The sequence below is a fragment of the Phragmites australis genome, chromosome 22, assembly GCF_958298935.1.
Source record: "Phragmites australis chromosome 22, lpPhrAust1.1, whole genome shotgun sequence".
Lineage (NCBI taxonomy): Eukaryota > Viridiplantae > Streptophyta > Magnoliopsida > Poales > Poaceae > Phragmites > Phragmites australis.
In genome coordinates this window covers 618,785-641,747 of record NC_084942.1, presented here as the reverse complement: position 1 = coordinate 641,747, position 22,963 = coordinate 618,785, and the positions used below count along the sequence as shown (strand labels likewise).

The window sequence follows — 22,963 nt, the reverse complement described above, 5'->3', positions numbered from 1 at the left end:
AAATTTCTCAATTGGCGTATCCCGGCGAGTAATGTTACAGTCTATTACAACACACATATATACAGGTCTCAGCATTCAGTCATCTGATTTTTGTTCTTTATGTGTAGAGATTGGATAAAATGTGACTATACGAAGATACACAGCGAGCGTCTGGTACATCATTTCTTTCTTACAGAATTTGAGCACCAATGGCGGTGTATTTATTTATAATATTGTTTTGGTAAGTAGTAAGGTTCGAACCTAAATTGAAACTTATTGGCAACTTAGCTATATGACTTGATGATTGTTAGCGATGGGACAATTTATCTGAAAATCTTCAACCTCTTGACCTTTTATTTCGCTCGATCTTTTTGTTTGTAAATTAAAATGATGTGGGTGATATGATTATTATATTTATTTAAGTAAAATAGCGCATATATGCACAGAATTTTACACTAGCTAGGTCGTTTTCCTTCTTTTCCCGTGGACCACGCATGCGTCAACACGGTTTGATTCATAATCATCCGACACTAAGCCATGGATCGGAGCTTTCAATCGCCCAAACGGGTAGTTTTCTATAAATAGCTAGCCACAGCATATCAAACATGAACCTTCACTTGCTAATTGCTATGAGACAAGAAAGTGAAAGCCAACATATAGATATATATATATATATATACTTGTATCATCTGATGCTGTATGTGGAGATAGATCAGGCCACCCAAATTAATCCGATGATTCTTGTATGATCGATCGACGATGTAATCTCTTTGGTCAAAAATCCAAGTACAAAGTTACAGTAGTCACTACCTACTAATAGTAAGTGACCAATAATTCATCATAGTGATGGATAGCGAAGAAAACAATGGATGGACGACATGACAAACCAAGATTAAAGTACAATAACAAGGGACTGGCATGCACATCCAGGATGTGTGATGATTAAGCAATGGATGAGATCGATCAGTGGGGTTTGCACGCAGCTGGGATAATCGATGCATGCTTGCGTGGTGACGCATCCAACGCAAACGCGTCTAGCTTCTTGGCTTGGTCACTATATAGCTCAATTATGTAGTGCAAGATGGAGATCGGGGAGGAATAAAGATGCATACATGAGCTTGTTCTTGTACGTTTCGGCTAGATTGGATGGACAAGTGTACAAGCTCTCGTGGGGGAGTGAGCTGTGCATGCCTCCAAGATGCCTCTCACGGGTTCTCCACTTCTCCCCTCCCCTTCCCCCACGAAGCAACACATCTTGCTTGTATTCATCGATGCCATGTGTATAAATTGTACGCTCCATAAACTTAATTGTAGTTTTGCTATGCTAAAAATTTGCACATCTTAAATCACGTTAAAAGGAGAAAGCATTTCACCCCCAGTGGGTCGGCATTCTCAACTCATTTGATGAATGCAAGCTGCTGTACATATGGTGTCCTGTGCAAAGTAAGGTGACAATGACAACACATGTAGATGATCAATAACAGTCTCTAAATAACCAAGAACATTTCTGTTTTGCAATTATTATTTATCAGCATAGCTGCTACATACCCCCGTTCCACAAATGCAGTTGTCAAGTGGTAGTGTGCTGGAAGCCTGGAACCCAGGTTTCCCTTTTCACCCTTCCTTTTTTTTTCACCAAGCATTCAAAACATCTCCCTTGTGATCGATTAAGTTCTTTTTTTTAATACAATATTGCATTTCTGCAGAAAAAGAAGCTCAAGTTCTACATATTCATTAGCTTGGCTACTCAACAAAGTAGCACATTCACCAGAATCTTTCACTTTTTGTGCAGGCATACAATTCTACTTGCTACAACTAATGTTACACACAACCTATCTACTTTCAAGATGGCATTTCTATCTTGATCAACCGGTTGCTTGCGACAATTAATCAGCAGCAAAGACAGCAAAATCTCTGCATGTCATTTTTCTCTGCAAGAAATACAAGAGCCATTCCTTCAGAACCAATTTGAGTAGTCAAAGTCTCTGAGCTTCCTGAAATGCTTCTCCACATCTTGTCTCGACTTTGCCCACTCTTCTCTTTGGATGACAGTGGTTGCATCATCCCTTTTAGTCTGGTATAGTGATGATACCAATAGCCAAAATTACTTTTTAAGCCCACTTAAACAAAACAAAAGGCTAGATATTTGAAGTAAGCAGACTACCTTGTCAATTATTCTAAAAGACTCCCCTCCATCGCGTATGAGTAGCAGGTCATTTCCCCTATCTCTTTTCTTTCCTTCAGGAACACTAACCTGTCGACTCACAGATGGGTAGATATCAGTTATTTAAGTACACCACAAGTATGTCTTTTTTTTATTTAGGTGATACTAGGTGGCACGCAGAATAATTTTTCTCAAAGATCGTTAAACAGATAACAGGTTGGCCACAAATTTCGTTGTCAGATACATCAAGATGACATCAAGATAATACTCTGACAAAGAAAGATTAATTTCCACCAGCAACCGCGCATATGGTTTGTTAGGTACTACTGAATGTACATTTGGTTTGTTAGTTTTGCTAGGTACTACTGAATGAGCATTTAACGAACAGGAAAAACAACAACAATTACTCCAAAATTACCAACAGCCCGATTCATGGAACCCAAATATATCAAAACAAATATTTTGTAACAGTCTAAACGAATTTAGATTTAGAATATCTTACCACAACTTTCGCTCTTGTGATTGACCTTGTTTTTGAGTCAATGACATAAATCTCCTCAAAATCAAGGAAGAAATCTGGGTCATCAGAACGCCTGTTTCTGTAGTGTTTGGTTAAGAAGACCTGCAATATAAATTTATGAGGCATATACTTTTAATAAGAAAATCCTGAAGCCAGAAGCGCACATGCTTAACGTATCATAATACGGAGAAGCAATCTAGCAGTGTCGAACCATAATGTACATAAACAATAATGATAAACCAGAAACACATGCTATGTAATAACAACAGTCACATATCACATTCGAAGGTGGGCATTGGGTTAAAACAAGGCTAATAGAAGATCACTCATTAGCAAAGCAGGATAACACATAAATCTATGTAATTTACTTGCTCACTTATTTTCTGTTTTAGCATATACAATAGTTGGACATCTAGGACAACAAACACTACATCATGCATCCCATAAGGTGAGCTACATATTCAAGTAATTGCTACAGCCTACAAGAGGAATAAAACCTCTGACCAGAGGGATTTGCAAGAAATTTCACAAAAGCAACTTCACATGCATAGCAGCTTACACATGAACATTAAATATGCATTTTACCTCACAAGTAGGTAAGTGACAAATACAACCAGCAAGGGCATTTCATCACCAGAATACAACTGGATATTCCTACTTGAATTGTACAGCAAGAAGCTAGGGAAAAACATCATAATGTTTGTCGAACATGGATAGAGTGGCAGAAACAGCTAATAGAGCACACAAATTGTCAACATACCTTCTTGATCTCCCTTTCAGTCTTGTACAGCGGGTCACGCAAATGCTCAACTGGTGGCTCAGTTACGTTGTAGCAGCCAAAGTTTTTCTTCGTGCATCTAACGTACTAATTCCAACAAGAGAAGCAACAGTTACACCTCAAGGCTGATTCAGATTCACCTGAAGTGACATACGAAATAACTGAAACATATAGGCACCTTCTGCGGCATGGGGGCAAGAACTCTCGGAATGGAGTAGGTGTCAGTGTCGGGTGGTGTGACATACATCTGTCGCACAGAAATGCCATGTTCAGCAGAATGAGGACCACATAATGGAGTTGAATTAACCCAATTAATGCAGTTTTTTTTTCCAATTTGGATGGCAATGCTATGCACATGTTTGATGAAATGTCACAGTGACCAAAAGCATCGTCATATACTAGTTTTACGAAATGCCACAAGCAATTACTAGCCAGGAGTAGGAATGAGAGGATAGCTACCTCTCTGAAGTCGAAGACGTCATCGTCGGGGTCAGGCACCTTGCGGATAAGGAAGTCGCAGTGGAGCAGGCGGATCTTGTGGAACTCATCCTCGTCGACGGAGTAGTCGACGACGGTGTCGGAGGCTGAGTCCTGCGTGGAGACGAAGCTCTCGGCGGCGACCATGGCGATGTCCCCCTCGTCGCCGTTCCCCCCGGAAAGTGAAGAAGGCAGCGGGGGCTTGGCGTTGACGGGGGCAAGGAGGCGGTCGTAGTCGACGTCGTAGTCCTGCTCGTTGTCGAGTTCGTCGTCGTCTCCTTCAGCGTCTTCGGGGTCGAAGTCGCCGAAGTCGTCGTCCATGTCGTCGTCACCGTAGGCCACGGAGACATTGCGCCGGAGGGGCGCCGCCGGGTTGGCTCGGAGGGAGAGGATGAGAAGGGGCAGCTTATGCTTGGGCTTGGGACTGGAGGAGATGCGGGGAGAGGCCCCGCGGTGGCGGCAGCGTAATGGATAGGGGCGAGAGGAGAGGAGGAGGAGAGGAGGGGCGGTCGCCATTTTCGTTTGGGTGGAGGGGAAGAGGAGGAAGGTTTTGGCCTTTGGGCTTTCTCCGGCCCGTGGCACCAAATCTGATGTCAGTTTTTCCCTTATTTTTTCTAGCACTAGTAACATATATTGTGTTTCCATAACTGTTATGTTCATCGTGCTCATAAAAATTATTTCGCATATAACTTATGACCGTAGAGCAATATGTGTTAAGTATTCACGCGTTGCAACGGTCCAAAATTATACGTCATGTATTATGCTTTTATAACTGATGTGTTCATCATACTCACAAAAATTATTCCTCAAATAACTATGACCGCGGAGTAACATGTGTTACATAATATAGTAAGGTATTCCTACGTTACAAGGGCCCAAAATTATACACTATATATTACGCTTTTATGACAATTGTGTTCATCATGCTCATAAAAATTATTCCTCAAATAACTATGACCGCAGTGTAACATGTGTTACAAAATATAGTAAGATACCCATATATTACAACGGTCTAAAATTATACGTCATGCATTGCGTTTTTACGACAGTTATACTCGTCATACTCAAAAATCTTAAATAACTATAACCGCAAAGTAATATATGTTATATAATATAGAGATAATATAGGATGAAAAACATAATACAATACCAATAGATATCTCATATGAAAATGCATGTGTCATTCTGCTTAGAAAATAACCCTCGTCCCCGCCGGTGGAGGCAGAGCTGAGCTGAGCCGCAGGGTGGCGTGGTCCAGGCCCTGCTGGTGGTGGAGCGAGGACCTTGGCGGCGACGACAATGGCTGTTGCTCCTGCTGCTGGCTGGCGGCAAAGACGTCGGACAATGAGTGGAGACGGTGCACGGGCGAAGGCGGGGATGGATTTTGCTAAACCATTGGAATGGGAAATCAGCCAGGAGAGGAGAGGACGGCCTCGTGCGGAGGAGATGACCGGAGTAGGGGCGGCGGGCTCCATCTCTCATCGGGAGCAGAAGAATCGGAGACTCTGGTCCAATCCAACGGCTGACGTTTGCTCGTCCTTCGATCTGACGGCTGACGACGGTGGAGATGACGTGGCTCAACGCGGGGAGAAGAAATACGGAGTATATCTATCTCGGTCACGGCTTCTGCCTGACGCAACCGCCGGAGCTCTCGGTCTCGCCTTCCGCACGCGGCACGCGTCGGCGTCGCTCACCACCGGCCGGGACTCTTGGTCTCGGTTTCTGCCTTCCGCACGCGTCGCCCGTCGGAACAGTAGGTCAGCGCTGCCCTTCTATCCCCCTGATGCCGATCGAGGGAGACTGCGTTTCTGATGGTTTTCTCCCTCGCGGTTGCTTAATTCGCTTGGGGTCGTAGATCTGCCACCGGAGGGGGGTGGCTGTTGCTCCGCCGCCGGCCACCTCTGGCGGCCGGGGTGGTAGATCCGCGCGCCCCTGCTTGCGCGTGCTTCAATCTTAACAAGAAAGAAAAGAAAATGTCGCGTGTGATGTCATGTGGAGGCAAGGTCCATGCACCTGCAGAGAAGTTGTTTGCCTTTGGTGATTGGAGATGCGTTTGATCCTTTTCTTCTTGATGATAAGAGTACCGCTTGTTACTTGCGTAGTTGTGCTTCCTTTACTCTAAAAGGACCTCATTACTTGCTCTTCAGTTGTGCTTCTTTCTCAGTTCTATACATCACATAGCCTTTTATTTTATCACCAGCTCCACCTTTTCCTGCTACTCGCTTATGCGGATTCATTGCTTGTCTGCACATTGATTATTCTGACGAATGGGAGCACTTCTAGCAGATTTCTCTTATATGTATAACCACACCGGACATGAGGGAATCGCCTTCAACGCAGGGGGAGCCATCTACTTCTGCAGCGGTATGTGGATTTTCTGCTTTGTCCTGTTATTATCCTGTGCAATGAATTGCCTTAACTTTTTTTCAACTCTTGCATGGATTAGTATTTAGTATATCCCTTTTTCTATCACGGTATGAACCCTGACCCTTTTTTGTTAAGTGGATTGGATTGCTGCACAATTTAAACCTTAAATTGATCACAGTACACTGACCATGTCTACTCATTATCCTTGGCACTGCTGCTCTTCATATTCGAAATTTTAAGAGTTTAAGTGTAAAGGCTTTGGTGCTACGAGTCTTATAATATTGTGCTTCAAACATGTCCAACGTTAGGTAAGGAAGCAGCATAATGAAATCTCATTTTGATTTTATATGTAAAGATCCAAATTAGGCAAAAATTCTATAGTTGTACTTTAGGCTCTTAGTTATTTCTTTTCCTTTAACGGCTATTGACGAATACAGGTTGATGATAGCTATTCAGACAACAGGGTTGAAGATTCACAACTGTTCCTCTCCGTCCCATCTTTAAACCAAGCTGCATCTTATCTTGCCCAGACAGCTTCATATCTCACCCAGTGCCTCCCTGTACCTGGTTACGTTGGTTAGTTCCTTTTCTTACTTCGGCAAATGTTTTCCTTATGTAAATTGCATAAGCAAAATGGACCCTTATGGTAATTCCATTTCAACTGCTCGATTGTGTTTGCTATCTTAATGCAGGTCTATCTGAGGAGGGCCAAGAATTAGTAACACTGCCACCAGTATCAGCTGCTAGCAGATCATCTGTTCAGGCTTCTTCCATAGAGTCAGCTGGCACTAACTCATCCCTCGCTCAGGCAGATTGTAGCGGAAGCTCCTCTCAAGAAAACTCAGGACACATGGTACCTTCACGTGTTTTCCAGAATGGAACCTCATTGTTTCAAGGGTACACGTTGCTCTGGCATCTTTATGTTTTATTCTTCTCATGCAAATTCTAATATATGCATTTAACAGTAATAATGCATATATTCGAAGTGTAGTGCACTTTTCGTAGAATTTGCCACGCAGTATGTCTATTTTGTCCATACTGAAGAATTAAGTAAAAATATGAGTTGGAAATGGATGCCATTCTGATGCCCTTTTTAGATTAATTTTGGACAGAAAATTCAACTTTAGTGGATGTAATAGTCTCTCATAAGATGTTCCTTTGTGGGGATGAGTAGTCTTTGATATCTTGTGTGCAGACTTGTAGAGAGTGCTCGGAAAACTGTCCGTGGTTCAGCAGATGATATCGGCTGGCTCCAGCGGGATCAAGGCTTGCCTACAACTGAGGATGGGACAACCAGATTCTTGGAGATTCTGGACTCTGTGAGGTTAGACCAATTTCAAACTGGATATTAATACTTACAATTTGCAAACTGGCTTTTCATAATAGATGTAATACAAGCTTTATCTCATGTGGTCATTTCATTCTCCTTCAGAAAAAATGAGCACAAGCTACCCCATTCGATGGTTTATTTGTTGGTTCCAGGTTAGTCTGCAGCCACTCTTTTTACAAATGGTCAATTTCTCAACTTTCCATGACATTGGTTTTCGTGCTGCTTATAGGTTTGTTTAGTAACCACGGGCCGCTTTATTTTGTCAAGACAAAATCATACTTCTCCAAAATGGGTCTGGCTTGTCACATCGCCAAAATTCATAGTGAGGTACTTCCATATACTAACATGTACTTTGCTCTTGACATTTATTTTCATCAAGTAAGACTTATAAACCACCCTGCAGTCTTCAGTAAGTAAAAACGCGAGAGAGATAAAGGAATACATAGAAGAAATATACTGGGGATCAAGGAAACGTATTCTACTTCTTGGTCATAGCAAGGGCGGCGTAGATGCGGCTGCAGCCCTCTCCCTCTATTGGCCACAACTGAAAGACAAAGTTGCAGGTTTGGTATTAGCCCAAAGTCCATATGGGGGAAGCCCAGTTGCTTCAGATATCCTTCGCGAGGGGCAGCTTGGTGACTACGTCAGGTTGCGTAAACTCATGGAAATGTTGGTATCCAAAGTCCTTAAGGTATTTGTCTTGATCATTCCGAGCATTAGTCAGCTTGCGCAATGGACAACAATGTTCTTGACTATGTTCATTGTCTTTTCTCCAGGGTGATCTGCAGGCTCTAGTAGATCTGACTTATGAAAGGAGGAAAGAATTCCTGCGACAGCACCCGTTACCCCAGGAGGTTCCAATTGTATCATTCCACACAGAGGCAAGGATCACCCCTAGCGTGCTCACGGCTCTCTCTCATGTTGCACATTTGGAGCTCCCGATTGCTGCCGATGGCAATTCCACCCGAATCCCAGTTGTAATGCCACTTTCTGCTGCAATGGCAGCATGCTCACAACTGCTGGTGGCAAGGTATGGTGAGAAGAGTGATGGTCTTGTGACGAGGAAGGATGCTGAGGTTCCTGGATCAGTGTTGGTCCGGCCAGAGAGGAATCTAGACCATGCATGGATGGTGTATTCCTCGCTGAAAGACGAGCCTGGGGATCAGGCAGACACATCGCAGGTATGTGAAGCCCTGCTAACTCTGCTTGTGGAGGTTGCACAGAAAAGGAGGCATGAGATAGCCATGAAAGATGAGTGAAAGTATTAGTGTTGCCCTGAGATATGTCTGTAATGGTAGACTTTCGTTATTGCTGGCTGTACAGTGTTGTGTCCAAACCAATGTTCAAAGTGCTTCTGGACCTGCTTTTCTTTGGTTTACAGAAGCTTATGAATGATCTTGCATATCATGTGAATTTTAAAGGTGGAAAAGGCAACGTTAGAAGTGGTTGCCCCCTTCTAACTTCCAGACATTGTATTGTTTGCTTCAGTGTGTATGTTGCGTGGTGTTCCCCTGATCAGATTGTTTACCTTCTAGGTCTGTTTGAGATTATTCTTGAATGAAAATATATTAGAGATGAGTGATGGCTGGAAGACAGGTTTTATTGAGATTTAGTAGCATGCAAAGCCCTTGTTATTCCAGTTGATACATATTCTTTTCGACAAATATCTGGTATTCGTGAAAGGGCATGTCCACTCGTCCAGAGAGTGTACTTATTTTTGGTGCTGTGCTACGCATCAAGGGAAGTGATCTGCTTCGTCATCTTAACTAAATCCATCAGATTGGCTCATTACTCCTTATCATATCATCGTTTGATTTGTCTACTGGTAATCTCTCATTTTATGTACACTAGCAACTCCTATATATTTGTGCACATGGCAATTCCACCTTGGTACAACAAGATGAACCATGGAAATATTTAATTTCAGTTGCTTCCTTTATGCTATAAAGGACAGGTGAAATGAAAGTTTTATTGAGGAAATGTCGAATGCTATATAAGATCTCATCTATAAGAGGGGTTGCTTTTGAAGGCGTCATTACATGGCTTAATCAGTGCCTCTGATTAACAGATTTTTATTGTAAAAAAAACTACAGCAATTAGACCCTGAAAAATGCATGCAGCTTTCTCTTACTGTGAGAAGAATTACCCATTTTTTCTGGTTCATTGAAGAGGTTCACCTCCAGTTGTCTGTCACAAAGGGCAGTCAGTTTCCTCCAGAGTTTGCAGGTATGCTGGCACACAGATCAACACGGTTGAGTTGAGACCAAGAAAGAGGAGAGAAGAAGAGCAGGAGCACATGGAGCAGAAGGTACGGCATCAGCTAATCCTATGACCACATCTCACCACTCCATCCATATGTATATGTAAACTTTCTGAGCCTGCCTACCTGTGAACAGATAGCTTGTTCTTTGCAGGTGTGTCTCATGTCTCATCTTATTGTTGCTCTGTGCCGGTGTGCCCCCCTTCCTGCTGACTCGTGTGCCCCCTTTGGTGTGGCCAAAAGAAAAGTTAAGGGTCACCATTGCCCCAGAAACAACACAGCAAGGCAGGGCAGGGCTGAATGCATGAGCCGCCTTATATTTTCTTGCTGCAATAGTTAGGATCTGTTCTTCGGACGGGAAACAGAAAATAAAAGGAGGTGAATTGCCCAGGTAACCATTATAGTATGTGGTGCACTACCTGACAATCAAACTACACGGCATCTTGCGGGTACTGCTTGTACATTTTGAGTTGCTAGTGAAATCTGACCTGCTGGTTTGCATAAGAATCAGATTTTGAAACTGACATACTATCAAATTATGGAAAAGAGAATGCAATCCATGTGAAGATTCAGCCTAGGCGATCAAATTCCAAACGGGAGACAGAGAGAGAGAGAGAGAGAGTAGATGTATTGGAACGACCGGATGGCTGATGCTACGCTTTATGAAGAAGATGAGTTTGCAAGGGTACAATAACATTATTAACATGCAAATAAGACAGTCTGTACTATTTGAGAGCTTAGTGGATAAATGAATGGATGCAGAAGAGTTATATATAGGGCTTGTTTGGATCATGCCAATGCTTGTCTCGCTAAATATTGGCTCGTCCAGTTTAAATTGGCCGTTGCTTGGATGGGTGCCAACTTTTAGCTCGCGTCGTTGGTGTCACCCAACCCTTACAAGTTAATTCCTCGCTAATGCGTCGGCAAACCGGCGGCGTGGAAATTGGTCGCCAATCCTTGGGTGCGTCAACTCTTGGCAGGGTTGGGCATGATACAATCCAAACATGCCCATACTCTATGGGTTAATGGATCGTGGGCAGTCAAATGCTATTTAATTTGTGGAGGGAAAGCAAGACAAATTCCTACTCTGTGTTCGCTGTAGGTGTGTTTGTTTTATGGGATGTTTCTGGATGGGATATGAGTATCTATTTTTCGAGGGTGTTTGGTTGGAGGACGATGTATAGGATGGTTGATTTGAGTAATATTTTTCTGAGATACTTAGATGAGCTTATACGCCAAAAAATATTGGACGGAGCCATTCATATTCTTGATGAGTTTTATCCCCGCGGTATATTCTGGTTGGTTAGAGTAAATACATTTTTTAACATATTTTTAATAGTATTATCTGCTAAACCATTTATTTCGATCCAATTGTACAATTGTATTCATTGCAATTAAATCAACAAAATAAGATCTCACATGATTATATTTTAATAAAAAATAAAATATATGACAAGTGAATCATACAGAATTTTAGCTAACCTTAACCAAACAAGAAATTAGATCATTTTATCCGTGCTACTAAATAAAAAATTAGATCATCCTATCCAATAAAACAACAAAACACAAATTGTCATATCCTATCTAGCATTATCCTTCAATCAAATTCACCCTATAATAACAGTTGCAGTAGCTAAGAAGTAGAGTGGAGCACCATCTGCCATGCATCTTACCTAGCTAGTCGATGACAGACAGCTCCCCAGCATCAATTCAATTGCTATCTCATATGGGATCGATCTGCTTCTTGGGATCTACATCTACTTGACTCGTGTTATTGCCATCGATCCCATATGCAATCTACCCATCCGATTTGTAACAAACAGCAATTGTTATATTTTTTTCATTTTTAGAACTTATTTGCATAGTGAGAAGTTGGATCAAGTCCTCCGGATTTAAATTTAAAAAATCCCTAGTCGATGGATCGAATTAGAACACGGTAGCCTTGTCCCCTATACTTGTCCTAAGGCAAGTTTACTTCATGTTATGCACTTTTCCCATACAAAATCACAATTGCAACATCTACGATGGAAATGCAGGCAAGCTTGACATTCTGTAGACATCACCACGGTGCACGGTTTATGATCATGAATAACCACCGTATAATCATCCGGTTGCCAAGCTGATCCATGCAGCTATTCTTGCTTGGCAAACTTTAGTTTCACAAGTGCTATGCATCACTAGAATTAATGGAAATCCCATTAAAAGAAAGAACCGATGAAAATCTAAGAAATAAAATCAGAGGAAAAATGGTAGCCAACGCAATCCCATACGCTTGGACCACTACCCAAAAACTAGTACCCCATCCGATCATAAATACATAGCGTTTTAGAAAAAAATCGATCAAACTTTAATTTTTTTACTAACAATAACTTTCAAAGTATTTAGTTAGAAACATTAAAATCATATGTGTAGATTTGTCTCGGTAGTATTTTCACAATATCACAAATTTATTGAATTTTATAAATATATTGTAATAAAAAAATAGTGATCAAACTTATATATTAAGAGCATGTTTTATCCAAAACGAAGTGTATTTATTTTCCAGGGACTGTTAAAAACTGTAAAAGAGAGAATCCAATTTCCAATTTTTTAGTAATATTTTTCCCGTGTTTTTTAGCAATTGAAAGTCGGGGAATCTCTCTCTCTCTCTCATCGCCTGCTTCTCCGCCCGCCGCTTCCCTTCCCCCCCCCCCCCCCCGCTTCCCTCCCCGCCCCCCCCCCCCCCCCCCCCGCTCTCTCTCTCTCCTCCCAACCGCATCCAAACCCTAACCCTAAACCCCTCCCCACCAACCTCGGCCCAATCTTTCCGCCCTTAGTGACCTGGCTGCCCCCGTCGGATTCGTTGGGCTGGGCGGAATCGATCGATGTAGGTGAGCAGGCTCCGCGACCTCATGGTGGCTGCGGGGTGACGTGGAGAGAGAGAGAGAGAGAGAGAGAGAGAGAGAGAGAGAGAGAGAGAGAACGTAGATGGCATTGGGAGATCTCATGGCGTCCAGGCTCGTGCGCTCGTCGTCCTCGCCGTCGCCGGCCGCGCCCTCGGCGTCACTGCCGAATCACCACCACAACCACGTCACGGATGACCTCCCTGTCGTGAACGGACCAGAGCCCAGAAATAGGCTGGAGGCCGATGAGGAGAAGCCAGCGCCGGTGGCGCACCTGCCCCAGGTGGTGGTGCTGTGCGAGCAGAGCCTCGAGGGGCTCGACGAGGCTGCGGCTGCTGCTGCAGGGCCCTCTACCAGCGGGCTCGTCTCCAAGTGGCGGCAAAAAGACCGGGTAATGGATGTGACGCATCTAGCTGCTGTTTCTATTGCTCCTGCTTCTGCTGTTGCTCAACTGTTGGCTAGATTCGGTGCCTTTGGGTTCTTTGGGGGTTCATAGAATTGCAATTAGCAGTGCACTTAGCTGGTTTAGCTAAAAAATTGGAAATTTAGGGCGGCTGCCGGTCGGGTTAAGTGGTTATAGTATCTACAAAGTACAAATTCAGCATCATTTATCATTTTTGTTTACGAAATATGATTTGACTGCGGTGCTTAAAAAATAACTAATGAGTTTTTGGAAGTCATGGAATGAGTGCCACTATGATCTGTAGTCTTGCAAGCAGGACAATTATGATATGAAATGGGTATCCACAGCACAATTTAGCTGTTATTGTTTGCCACAAGTTGGTATCTTCTGCTTCCCAAGTGTTCAATAAGTTTTGGGGGACTGAAGAGCAGGACTCAAATAACATGTCAATTACTCTTTTATTGCATCATACTGTCCGCTGCTTTAATAATAATGATTATCGTCGCATATGTATACCTACATATACGAATTTCTGTGGATGCAGAATGCATTCTTTAAAAAAAAAATTGAAATCATGCAATTCTTAATTTTTCTTTTTTGGGATCCAATAGTCGCAATTGCATTCAGAAGGGATGGCTCCTCCCCTTCCTAGTGACACTACTTATCAGTGACTGGCTGGCGTCATGTTGCTAAAAGAAATACTTAGTGTCAGCGGGTTGCTGTTGGTGAAGCTATAAGTTAAAACATGCACAAAACCTGGATCAAGTTGGTTCATAGTCATCTGCCTAGGCAAAGTTCGCTACCCAAGGTATTGGTGTCACTGAGGCTTAAGAGATTCCACTGTCACGAAGCTGGCATGCAAGCATGCATTGGTTTCAGGGATGCCACATTGTGCATAATGCAATGGCATGAGCCACCAGATGGGAAATAGGGTGTTTCAGTTCACAGCAACGGACGTACATTATTGACGGGAAGGAGGTTTTGGTGATAAAGATGTGGTTGCCATACTTGTAGTGGAAATCAACTAAACATTATGACTATGAGCCTTGAAATCTCTGGGATAATTTTAGGGATTGCTGATGTTTTTGGGCAAAGAGAAAATACAACTTCTGTATATACAGATGTTCCATTTTCCTAGATTTTGTCTAGAATCTTGTAGAAGCACTTGGTGTAACAAAATATCATTTACATTAAGCTGTCCTTTCACCCTTCAAACAAAATCCCTTGAATGTTTCCAGCTTATGCTTGCTTGTCTGAGCATCATGTTGAATTTTAGTGACCCACTGTTAGCTTTGTAAAAAGATGCATGCAGAATTGTACAATGTACAGATTGCATAAATCTACTGAGGTCTACATATATTGTATAAATCGACCACAGTTGATTTTTTTTGTTTATTTCTTCTATTTGCTATTCTAATTGGCTGTCTACTTCGGTTGGATTATTGGTTTGTATTACTATACATCACTGATCATTCTTTTAGGATGTTTTAGCTATTTTATTGTTTTCTATTGTCTGGCCATTGGATGGTATTTTCTTTATAAGTTCTAATCTTTTACATATTTACTAATAATGGATTTGGTGGTGCAGATGAAGACTGGATGTGTTGCACTTGTATTATGTTTAAACATCAGTGTTGATCCGCCAGATGTAATTAAAATTTCCCCTTGTGCAAGAATGGAGTGCTGGATAGGTAAATGTTTAGATGTGTATATATCTTCTCCAAATTTCTAATCAGCTGAGAAAAAATACAGTTACCTGCAGTTGATAGTCCTATTTCATCTTTAATGTTTGTGGAATTCAGCTCATCACCACATAAAATTGTCTTGGAAGTTAGGATACACTGATAATGATCCATTTTTCAACATTTCAGTGAATCTGTTTATTTTTTTCTCACCTTTTGTATTTCTGAGTAATTAGAAGTAATTGCAAATGAGGGCATATTGTTAATTAGAAGTAATTGCAACAAAGAAACTGTCTGGCCCGTACTGTTTTAAAACACCACTGTTGAAATTTATCTCCCCAAAACGAGATTATTTTTGCTCTATAATTTTTTAGATGATTTTATGCACGTGGCCCACTGTTGAATTTTAAGTTAATAACTGGCATTCGATTATAGGGGAATTAGATTTTTCTAGGTTCAGATACTGCATGTCTTTGTTGTTGAAGGTATAAACTTATTTTATTAATGTTTGTGTCTTCGTGCGCCAGATTTTAGACAACATGGTGATTCATGTTTGTTGATAGGATTGTACTTTAAAACTGTTATTGCATTCATGCAGTTGCCTTGATATCTGTTTCATAGCTTTTCATCCTTTGTTTTCAGATCCATTTTCTATGGCACCTCCAAAAGCCCTCGAAAGTATTGGAAAAACATTGCACTCGCAGTACGAACGATGGCAACCGAAGGTGAAGAACTTGCTTTCCTGTTTAACTTATGTGATATCTTGGTACTCAATAGTTACATCTTCGTGTCCTAATGGCGCTTGCAGGCTCGTTACAAGCTTCAGCTGGATCCAACAGTGGAGGAAGTTAAGAAGCTTTGTAATACTTGCCGCAAATATGCCAGATCAGAGAGAGTCCTTTTCCATTATAACGGTCATGGTGTACCAAAACCTACAGCCAATGGTGAGATTTGGGTGTTTAACAAGGTAAATTTTATTAATACACTGCATTGGTTGCTGCATGTACTTATCATGGATGCCTTTGATGAAGTGGTCTTTTTTTTCAAATTTGTTGCAGAGTTACACCCAGTATATTCCGCTTCCTATTACTGATCTTGATTCATGGCTAAAAACACCTTCAATTTATGTCTTTGACTGCTCAGCTGCTGGAATTGTTGTTAAAGCTTTTCTTGAGGTATGTTATAAGCTTCTAATTAGTGTATGTTTCTCTCATGCTTGAAGTTGAAGGTCATCATGATCTATGTGTTCTGTGTCTGTTTCCATCTTTCCTGGATTGTTTAGTATTCATTGTGACTCTCATTTAATTCAGCATATGTGTTCTGTGTCTGTTTCCATCTTTCCTGGTGTATTCATTGTGACTCTCATTTAATTCAGCGCCTAGACTGGAGTTCTAGCAGCTCTGCATCTTCACTGAAGGATTGCATTCTTCTTGCTGCCTGCGAAGCACATCAAACTCTCCCCCAGAGTGCAGAATATCCTGCTGACGTGTTTACAGCTTGCCTCACAACACCCATCAAAATGGCATTGCACTGGTATGGAGTACTTTCTCTTGCTTTACTTTTATACTGTCTCTTATCGCATACTCTCTCCTTTTCTATTTGACTTGTCCTTACCTGTGGGCATGTCTATAAACTATGCAGGTTTTGTAAGAGATCATTACTCCGTGGTTCTCTGGATCATTCTCTTATCGACCAAATTCCTGGAAGGCAAAATGACCGTAAAACTCTTCTTGGGGAGCTGAACTGGATTTTCACTGCTATTACTGATACTATTGCATGGAATGTTCTTCCTCATGGTACGTAGTCTAGGAGATGGATAGAATATTTTTAGGAACAAGAAAAATCAAAGGTCATTTGAGTTCAAAACGAATATTCCTGGCTGTATTGGGTTTGTGATACAAGTTTCACTGTGCAGATCTATTCCAAAGGCTTTTCAGGCAAGATCTTCTGGTTGCTAGTCTCTTTCGCAACTTCTTACTTGCTGAGAGAATCATGCGATCTGCAAATTGTTCTCCAATCTGTTTCCCATTGTTACCACCAACACATCAACACCATATGTGGTAACTAATCTGACTAGTCCTTCTCTTTCTGCATTAGCTACTTTTCATGCATTTTTCGTAACTTGGTAAATGTCAGGGATGCATGGGACATGGCTGCTGAGATCTGCCTTTCCAAGCTTCCTCAATTAATTGCTGATCCAAATGTGGAGTTTCAGGTTTTATACTTGTCATTTAGCACTTCAAGAAATATCAACACTTTTTGTTGATATTGTTGTGCCATTTGAATGTAATTGTTTTGGTATTGCCAATTTATTTGTCTCCTTATTCAAACCAGCCGAGCCCATTTTTTACGGAACAATTGACGGCTTTTGAAATATGGCTTGATCATGGCTCTGAGGAGAAGAAACACCCTGAACAGTTACCTATAGTTCTTCAGGTAAGACTTTCTGCTACAGTTACATGTAAGTCAATATGATTTGTAAAACCCAGTTTTAACTTACTTTGTTAGCTATTTTTCAAGCACCTCATTGCCTATCTCTTTGCTGCTACAGTTTTAATTTGGGAAAATGTTTTACATGCATTCCCTTTAGTTATCCTATCCATTATATTTCTTTTCTTTCCTCTAACGTCTTGTTTTTTGTGCAGGTCCTGCTTAGTCAATCTCACAGATTCAGAGCACTTGTTCTGCTTGGAAGATTTCTTGACATGGGACCATGGGCAGTTGATTTGGTATGTAGCTGACCTCTTCTGCATGCTTTTTTTTTATGAAATGCTTGTTGTTTATTCTCTTTAGAATTTTCAACCTCTGACAATTCATTGTTGTAGGCCTTGTCTGTCGGAATCTTCCCTTATGTACTCAAACTGCTTCAAACAAGTGCAATGGAGTTGCGTCAAATTCTTGTGTTCATATGGACAAAAATTCTCTCTCTTGATAAGGTATGCACTGTACTTTGGAATCTTTCGAAGTTCCTTTTGTCCTTCTAGGTTCAGGTGTTTACCCTGTATCCTTCCCCACCGATGACAGTCATGTCAGGTTGACTTGGTTAAAGATGGAGGGCATGCATATTTTATCAGGTTTCTTGACAGTTTGGATGCTTACCCAGAGCAGCGTGCAATGGCCGCTTTCGTTTTAGCAGTTATTGTGGATGGGCATAAGAGGGGTCAAGAGGCTTGTATTAATGCAGGTCTTATAGATGTTTGCCTGAGACATCTTCAACCTGAGAATCCACATGATGCACAGACAGAGCCTTTGCTTTTGCAGTGGCTTTGTTTATGCCTCGGCAAACTCTGGGAAGATTTCCCTGAGGCTCAGTTGCTTGGTCTGCAATCAAATGCACCAGACATTGTTATATGTCTATTATCGGAGCCTCAATCTGAGGTACAGTGGCCTTCATATTGTATCAGTTCTTTCTTTTGCCTACTTCACAAGATACATATTAAATATTTGGTCTGTCCAGGTCAGAGCTTCTGCTGTTTTTGCACTTGGGAATCTCCTGGATATGGGATCTTCATCATTAAATGGAGCTGATGATGATTCTGATGATGATGAAAAGGTGAAAGCTGAAATAAATGTTGTTCGAAGCCTTCTGCAGGTCTCTTCAGATGGTAGTCCCCTTGTTAGATTTGAGGTTGCTATAGGTATGTGCATTAGAAAAACATGTTCTTCCTACAACACATCTTTTAATGTGTTGAACATAGTAGATTCTCTTTAGCTTTTTGGGAATCATTTTGAGTTGAGCTGATGTTTTTCCAGCGCTTACCCGCTTTGCATTGGGTCACAACAAACATCTCAAATCTATTGCTGCTGAGTATTGGAAACCTCAAACCAATTCTTTGCTGAAGTCACTACCATCATTGGCTAATGTAAGCAATCCAAGCAATGTTTATAGCCCCAACAACATTCTACAAGGCAGCAGTGGCCTTGCTTCTCATATTGGTCCTGTGCTAAGGGTCGGCAGTGATAGCAGTGCCACTGGCCGTGATGGAAGAATTTCTACAAGCAGCCCAATTGCGACAAATAGCATCATGCATGGCTCACCCCAGTCAGATGATTCTTCCCAACTCTCTGATTCAGGCATATTACTGAAAGAGAATGCAACTAATGGTGGTCTCAGCTACACCAGGTCAAAGCCTATTGATAGTGGAATTTATTCTCAATTTATATCAACTATGTGTTCTGTTGCTAAAGATCCATACCCAAGAATTGCAACTATTGGTCGGAGAGCACTGTCCCTCATTGGTGTTGAGCAAGTGGTCATGAAACATACTAGATTTAACAGTGGTGGTGCACATCAAGGAGAGACATCTGCACCTCTATCAAACTTTGGAATGGCACGCTCTTCTTCCTGGTTTGATATGAATTCTGGTAAGTTATAATCACTTTCCTTGCTGTGTGCTTGGAACCTCACTTTCTCCTGTGCACTAGATGTTCAGGGGAAGAAAAGAATTGTTGAATTGAGTCTACCAATATTTTGCAGGAAACTTCTCAATGGCATTTAGGACCCCTCCTGTTAGCCCCCCTCAGCATGATTATCTTACAGGATTACGCCGAGTGTGTTCTATGGAGTTCAGACCACATCTTATGAATTCACCTGAGGGCTTAGCTGATCCCCTTTTAAGCCCTGCTGCAGCTCCCAGTAATGCTGAACTAAGTATACTTCCCCAATCAGCAATTTACAACTGGAGTTGTGGTCACTTCTCTAGGCCACTTCTAACTGGTTCTGATGACAACGAGGGCACAAATGCTAGACGAGAAGAGAGAGAACGAATTGCACTGGATTGCATTGCTAAATGCCAGCGTTCCTGTACGTGGACCGATACATTATTGTGCATTACATTATTGTTGTTGGTATTCTTATTTATCTATTCTTTTTTTTTGTTCTCCGTTTTTTGGTGGTTGGTGGGAAGAGCAGCTTGCAAGATGACTAGCCAAATTGCTAGCTGGGATACGAGGTTTGAGTTGGGTACAAAAGCAGCATTATTGATGCCATTTTCTCCGATCGTCGTTGCAGCTGATGAAAATGAGCAAATAAGGTGAAAAAATATTATTAAAATGAAAATTGAAAATCCTAGTGTTTCATATGCACTGCTGCAGTTGATAAAGTTCTGTGTCATGTCAGAGTGTGGAACTATGACGATGCGCTACCGGTGAACACTTTTGAAAACCATAAGTTATCTGACAGAGGGCTAACTAAGCTTTTGCTTATCAATGAGCTTGATGAGAGCTTGCTTTTAGCTGCCTCAAGTATGCCTTTCTTGTCTACGTGTTCCATTTTGTACTTATCTTGTACCATTGTGCTATCTAATTTTCATATTGCAGGTGATGGAAATGTCCGTATATGGAAAAATTTTACTCAAAAGGGAGGACAGAAACTTGTAACTGCTTTCTCATCAGTTCAGGGTCATCGAGCTGCTGGTCGCAGTATTGTGATCGATTGGCAGCAGCAATCTGGTTATCTGGTGATATTTTGGTGTCATTTTCTATTAGTTCTGTAATTTTGTTTTATGCATTGTAGGTTGTTCTAATACAAGGACTTGCTTCCTTTTGTTGTAAAATAGTACGCATCTGGTGACATGTCTTCCATCCTGGTATGGGATCTTGACAAGGAACAACTTCTCAGCACCATTCAATCATCTGCTGATAGCGCCATTTCTGCTCTGGTGAGTTATTGTTGGCATCTGCTATTTGAATAATCAAAATATTAATTAAATAACCTATTTTTGTTCTTTGACTAGGCTATCTTGCACTTTGTCACTGAGGAACTCATCATTTATCTGTGATTCTGTGTTTTCTTTTCTGTTATGCAGTTCATGCTACATACTTTATGATCTTCCCTTTTCAAATTAATCAATGACTTACAACATATACTGTGCAACTGTATTTCACCGCTAGTCATTGGATATCATGGAATCCAAGGTTTATATTTGATGTTAAATTGTGACAATTAAAATGTGGCAGAAAAGAGTTGAGGTTTACCCATGTATGAATTGCTAATAGAGAGGAAATGGAATCATAATATTCCTTCATGAAGAATGATCATGCACACGCATCAACCTAGTAAGCATGTGCAATTCAAATAGCTAAGATTTTTTATGAGTGGATGTGGTTTTTGGCGTTACTTTCTGTAGGAAAACTGTCAACTTGTCTCGAGTAGGTTGAGCAATGTGAGCTGGAGGGGAGGTAAATAGGAATTTGCCTAAGGATTTGCTCCTGTAGTATCATAAACTATGCTTTTAAAAAAAATAAGTAGTGTATTCCCTTGTACTAGTTTTGTCAACTTATCTTGTTATTCTCCTTTTTCTTAATGGTGTATGGAAGCTGTTTATAACGTTTTGGAGGTTTGTTTCTCAAGAACATATGAATTTCGTTCCATAGGTGTGAAATGAGCTGTTTGATTGCTTTATGTATATGATTCTAGCTATTGTACCAAGTTTTATGTTAATCAGGTCTGCTTCTTCTGTTCTTTGCATGACCTATTCTTGCTACTTCTGTTTCAGTCTGCATCTCAGGTCCACTCTGGTCATTTTGCTGCTGGTTTTGCTGATGCTTCTGTCAGGATATTTGATGTTCGCACCCCTGATAGGTAAGTCAAGTAGTATCTACATCCATTGGCCTTCTGCCATTTGATGAATACCATGCATATGTCCTGCTGCCTCCCCCCCCCCTCCCCCCCACCAATGTATGTTTTAACTCTGAATATTCTTTTTCAATGCCGTAGGCTCGTCTATATGGCCAGGCCACATGCCCCAAGAACAGAAAAGGTTGTGGGCATAGGGTTTCAGCCTGGGTTTGATCCATACAAGGTAAATACTACAACTTCTTTGTATTGTTATGTTCGTTATGCCTTTAATTTTCAGTTGTTAAAGCTAGCTAAGTCATTTTACAAATGCGTAGTCTTGTTTCAGCTTTACAATGCTCCCTTTTTATCATTATGGTATCACAGATTGTAAGTGCATCTCAAGCTGGGGACATTCAATTTCTTGATGTTAGAAGGGCAGCTGAACCTTACCTCACTATCGAGGCACACAGGGGTTCACTTACAGCATTAGCTGTTCATCGGTATGCCCCAGTTGTTGCAAGTGGCTCAGCCAAGCAGATGATTAAAGTGTTCAGTCTTGAAGGAGAACAGTTGACGATAATACGCTACCAGCCATCTTTTATGGGCCAAAGAATAGGCAGTGTAAATTGCCTTTCTTTTCACCCATACAAATCACTCTTGGCCGCTGGTGCTGGTGATAATGCTCTTGTGTCTATCTATGCGGAGGAAAATTACAAGTAAGATGAGGTCTACATCTTTGGACATGCGACCTCATGCAATCGGTAGGCCTTATGTTTGGCCAGATGATGGCTCCACGCCATGGCCCTGCTACAAGATCCAAGATGATGTGAAGCCTGGTTACTGACACAGTGGTGAACTGGTGATGGCGCCATGGCTTTCAGTGCATGAGAGATTGCCTGTTGGACGATGTGTACAATTTGTAAGATACAGCACAAGATTCATTAGCCTCCTTGCAGAAGGTTGTTGAACCCTACCCTGGTCCTGTCATTGAACTTTGGAGGCTTCCCCCAAATAATGATACATAGGTTAACCAAAATGTAAATAGTAACCTCATTTGGATGGTCCTTTGCCAAGTGTAAAAACAGATTGCAGACGCTTCATGTCATGAAATCAGGTTTGATAGGGGCTGCCTGGACAAGTGGTTGTGCATATGGGCCCAGGTAGAATGCATGCACATGATGTCTCTCACTTATAGATGTTCTTGAACAGAAAGATGCATTTGTCCAGCTAATATAGCACTAGATGGTCTGCATGAATCAATGCCATCTTGTATCTCGCATTGTAATCATTGGACAGATTGCCCATACCCCTGTATATATGAATCGTGTTTGTACAGCTGTCAGCTATCTGGTCTCAATATGTAATGCGTGCAAGGATGTTTCAGTAGTTTTCATCCAGAAGTGAAAGAAAGAACAAGAAACATGAGCGGCTAAGTCTTGTGGTATCTATGTAACTACTTTCCTGCTATGATGTCTTGACACTGGAGGTGGATTGATGGATGATGTGCATCTGTGGGTGATTATCTCCCTCTCCCCAGTGGCATTCATCACTGCACGGAGATT

General features: G+C 41.5%; 3 protein-coding genes across 11 annotated transcripts; 2 read left to right on the top strand and 1 right to left on the bottom strand.

The window, feature by feature from the left end:
- Window positions 1-1,684: 1,684 nt before the first annotated feature.
- Window positions 1,685-4,493, bottom strand: LOC133905350 (PLASTID TRANSCRIPTIONALLY ACTIVE protein 6, chloroplastic-like). The gene is made up of 6 exons (XM_062347117.1): window positions 3,901-4,493; window positions 3,620-3,688; window positions 3,424-3,528; window positions 2,646-2,765; window positions 2,144-2,233; window positions 1,685-2,053 (listed from the first exon to the last, which is right to left on the bottom strand). Exons 1-6 carry the CDS (start codon window positions 4,432-4,434, stop codon window positions 1,937-1,939), a joined length of 1,035 nt encoding a protein of 344 aa, XP_062203101.1. The 5' UTR covers window positions 4,435-4,493; the 3' UTR covers window positions 1,685-1,936.
- A 915-nt stretch (window positions 4,494-5,408) lies between these two features.
- Window positions 5,409-9,078, top strand: LOC133904731 (uncharacterized). Of its 8 annotated transcripts, none has more exons than XM_062346238.1 (9): window positions 5,409-5,671; window positions 6,205-6,282; window positions 6,723-6,861; window positions 6,978-7,182; window positions 7,481-7,609; window positions 7,718-7,767; window positions 7,845-7,942; window positions 8,019-8,306; window positions 8,392-9,078. In XM_062346238.1, the coding sequence occupies exons 1-9, from the start codon at window positions 5,486-5,488 to the stop codon at window positions 8,872-8,874; spliced, it is 1,656 nt and encodes a 551-aa protein (XP_062202222.1). In that variant the 5' UTR covers window positions 5,409-5,485; the 3' UTR covers window positions 8,875-9,078. The 8 variants fall into 8 exon arrangements, with proteins under 8 accessions (XP_062202222.1, XP_062202221.1, XP_062202226.1 ...); XM_062346237.1 differs by having other exon boundaries at window positions 6,202-6,282; XM_062346242.1 differs by having other exon boundaries at window positions 5,539-5,675.
- A 3,527-nt stretch (window positions 9,079-12,605) lies between these two features.
- LOC133904290 (regulatory-associated protein of TOR 1-like) lies at window positions 12,606-22,745 on the top strand. Of its 2 annotated transcripts, none has more exons than XM_062345754.1 (23): window positions 12,606-13,148; window positions 14,749-14,851; window positions 15,485-15,567; window positions 15,651-15,809; window positions 15,901-16,017; window positions 16,218-16,375; window positions 16,484-16,638; window positions 16,758-16,902; window positions 16,979-17,057; window positions 17,177-17,278; window positions 17,488-17,571; window positions 17,668-17,778; window positions 17,867-18,220; window positions 18,300-18,480; window positions 18,596-19,207; window positions 19,320-19,646; window positions 19,755-19,875; window positions 19,962-20,086; window positions 20,162-20,301; window positions 20,401-20,502; window positions 21,340-21,425; window positions 21,561-21,645; window positions 21,786-22,745. In XM_062345754.1, the coding sequence occupies exons 1-23, from the start codon at window positions 12,843-12,845 to the stop codon at window positions 22,119-22,121; spliced, it is 4,071 nt and encodes a 1,356-aa protein (XP_062201738.1). In that variant the 5' UTR covers window positions 12,606-12,842; the 3' UTR covers window positions 22,122-22,745. The 2 variants fall into 2 exon arrangements, with proteins under 2 accessions (XP_062201738.1, XP_062201737.1); XM_062345753.1 differs by having other exon boundaries at window positions 19,752-19,875.
- The last annotated feature ends 218 nt before the right edge of the window (window positions 22,746-22,963 follow it).

Excerpts from the sequence above, each read along its gene's own strand:
- LOC133905350 (XM_062347117.1), bottom strand. The coding sequence starts at position 4,434 with ATGGCGACCGCCCCTCCTCTCCTCCTCCTCTCCTCTCGCCCCTATCCA. Across the intron at positions 3,689-3,900 it reads ACGTCTTCGACTTCAGAGAG|ATGTATGTCACACCACCCGA; the intron begins GTAGCTATCCTC and ends TCTGTGCGACAG. Across the intron at positions 2,766-3,423 it reads CTGAAAGGGAGATCAAGAAG|GTCTTCTTAACCAAACACTA; the intron begins GTATGTTGACAA and ends TTTATATTGCAG.
- LOC133904731 (XM_062346237.1), top strand. The coding sequence starts at position 5,486 with ATGACGTGGCTCAACGCGGGGAGAAGAAATACGGAGTATATCTATCTC. Across the intron at positions 7,183-7,480 it reads GGAACCTCATTGTTTCAAGG|ACTTGTAGAGAGTGCTCGGA; the intron begins GTACACGTTGCT and ends TCTTGTGTGCAG. Across the intron at positions 8,307-8,391 it reads TGGTATCCAAAGTCCTTAAG|GGTGATCTGCAGGCTCTAGT; the intron begins GTATTTGTCTTG and ends TCTTTTCTCCAG.
- LOC133904290 (XM_062345753.1), top strand. The coding sequence starts at position 12,843 with ATGGCATTGGGAGATCTCATGGCGTCCAGGCTCGTGCGCTCGTCGTCC. Across the intron at positions 19,647-19,751 it reads TGCTAAATGCCAGCGTTCCT|CAGCTTGCAAGATGACTAGC; the intron begins GTACGTGGACCG and ends TGGTGGGAAGAG. Across the intron at positions 20,503-21,339 it reads ATAGCGCCATTTCTGCTCTG|TCTGCATCTCAGGTCCACTC; the intron begins GTGAGTTATTGT and ends CTTCTGTTTCAG.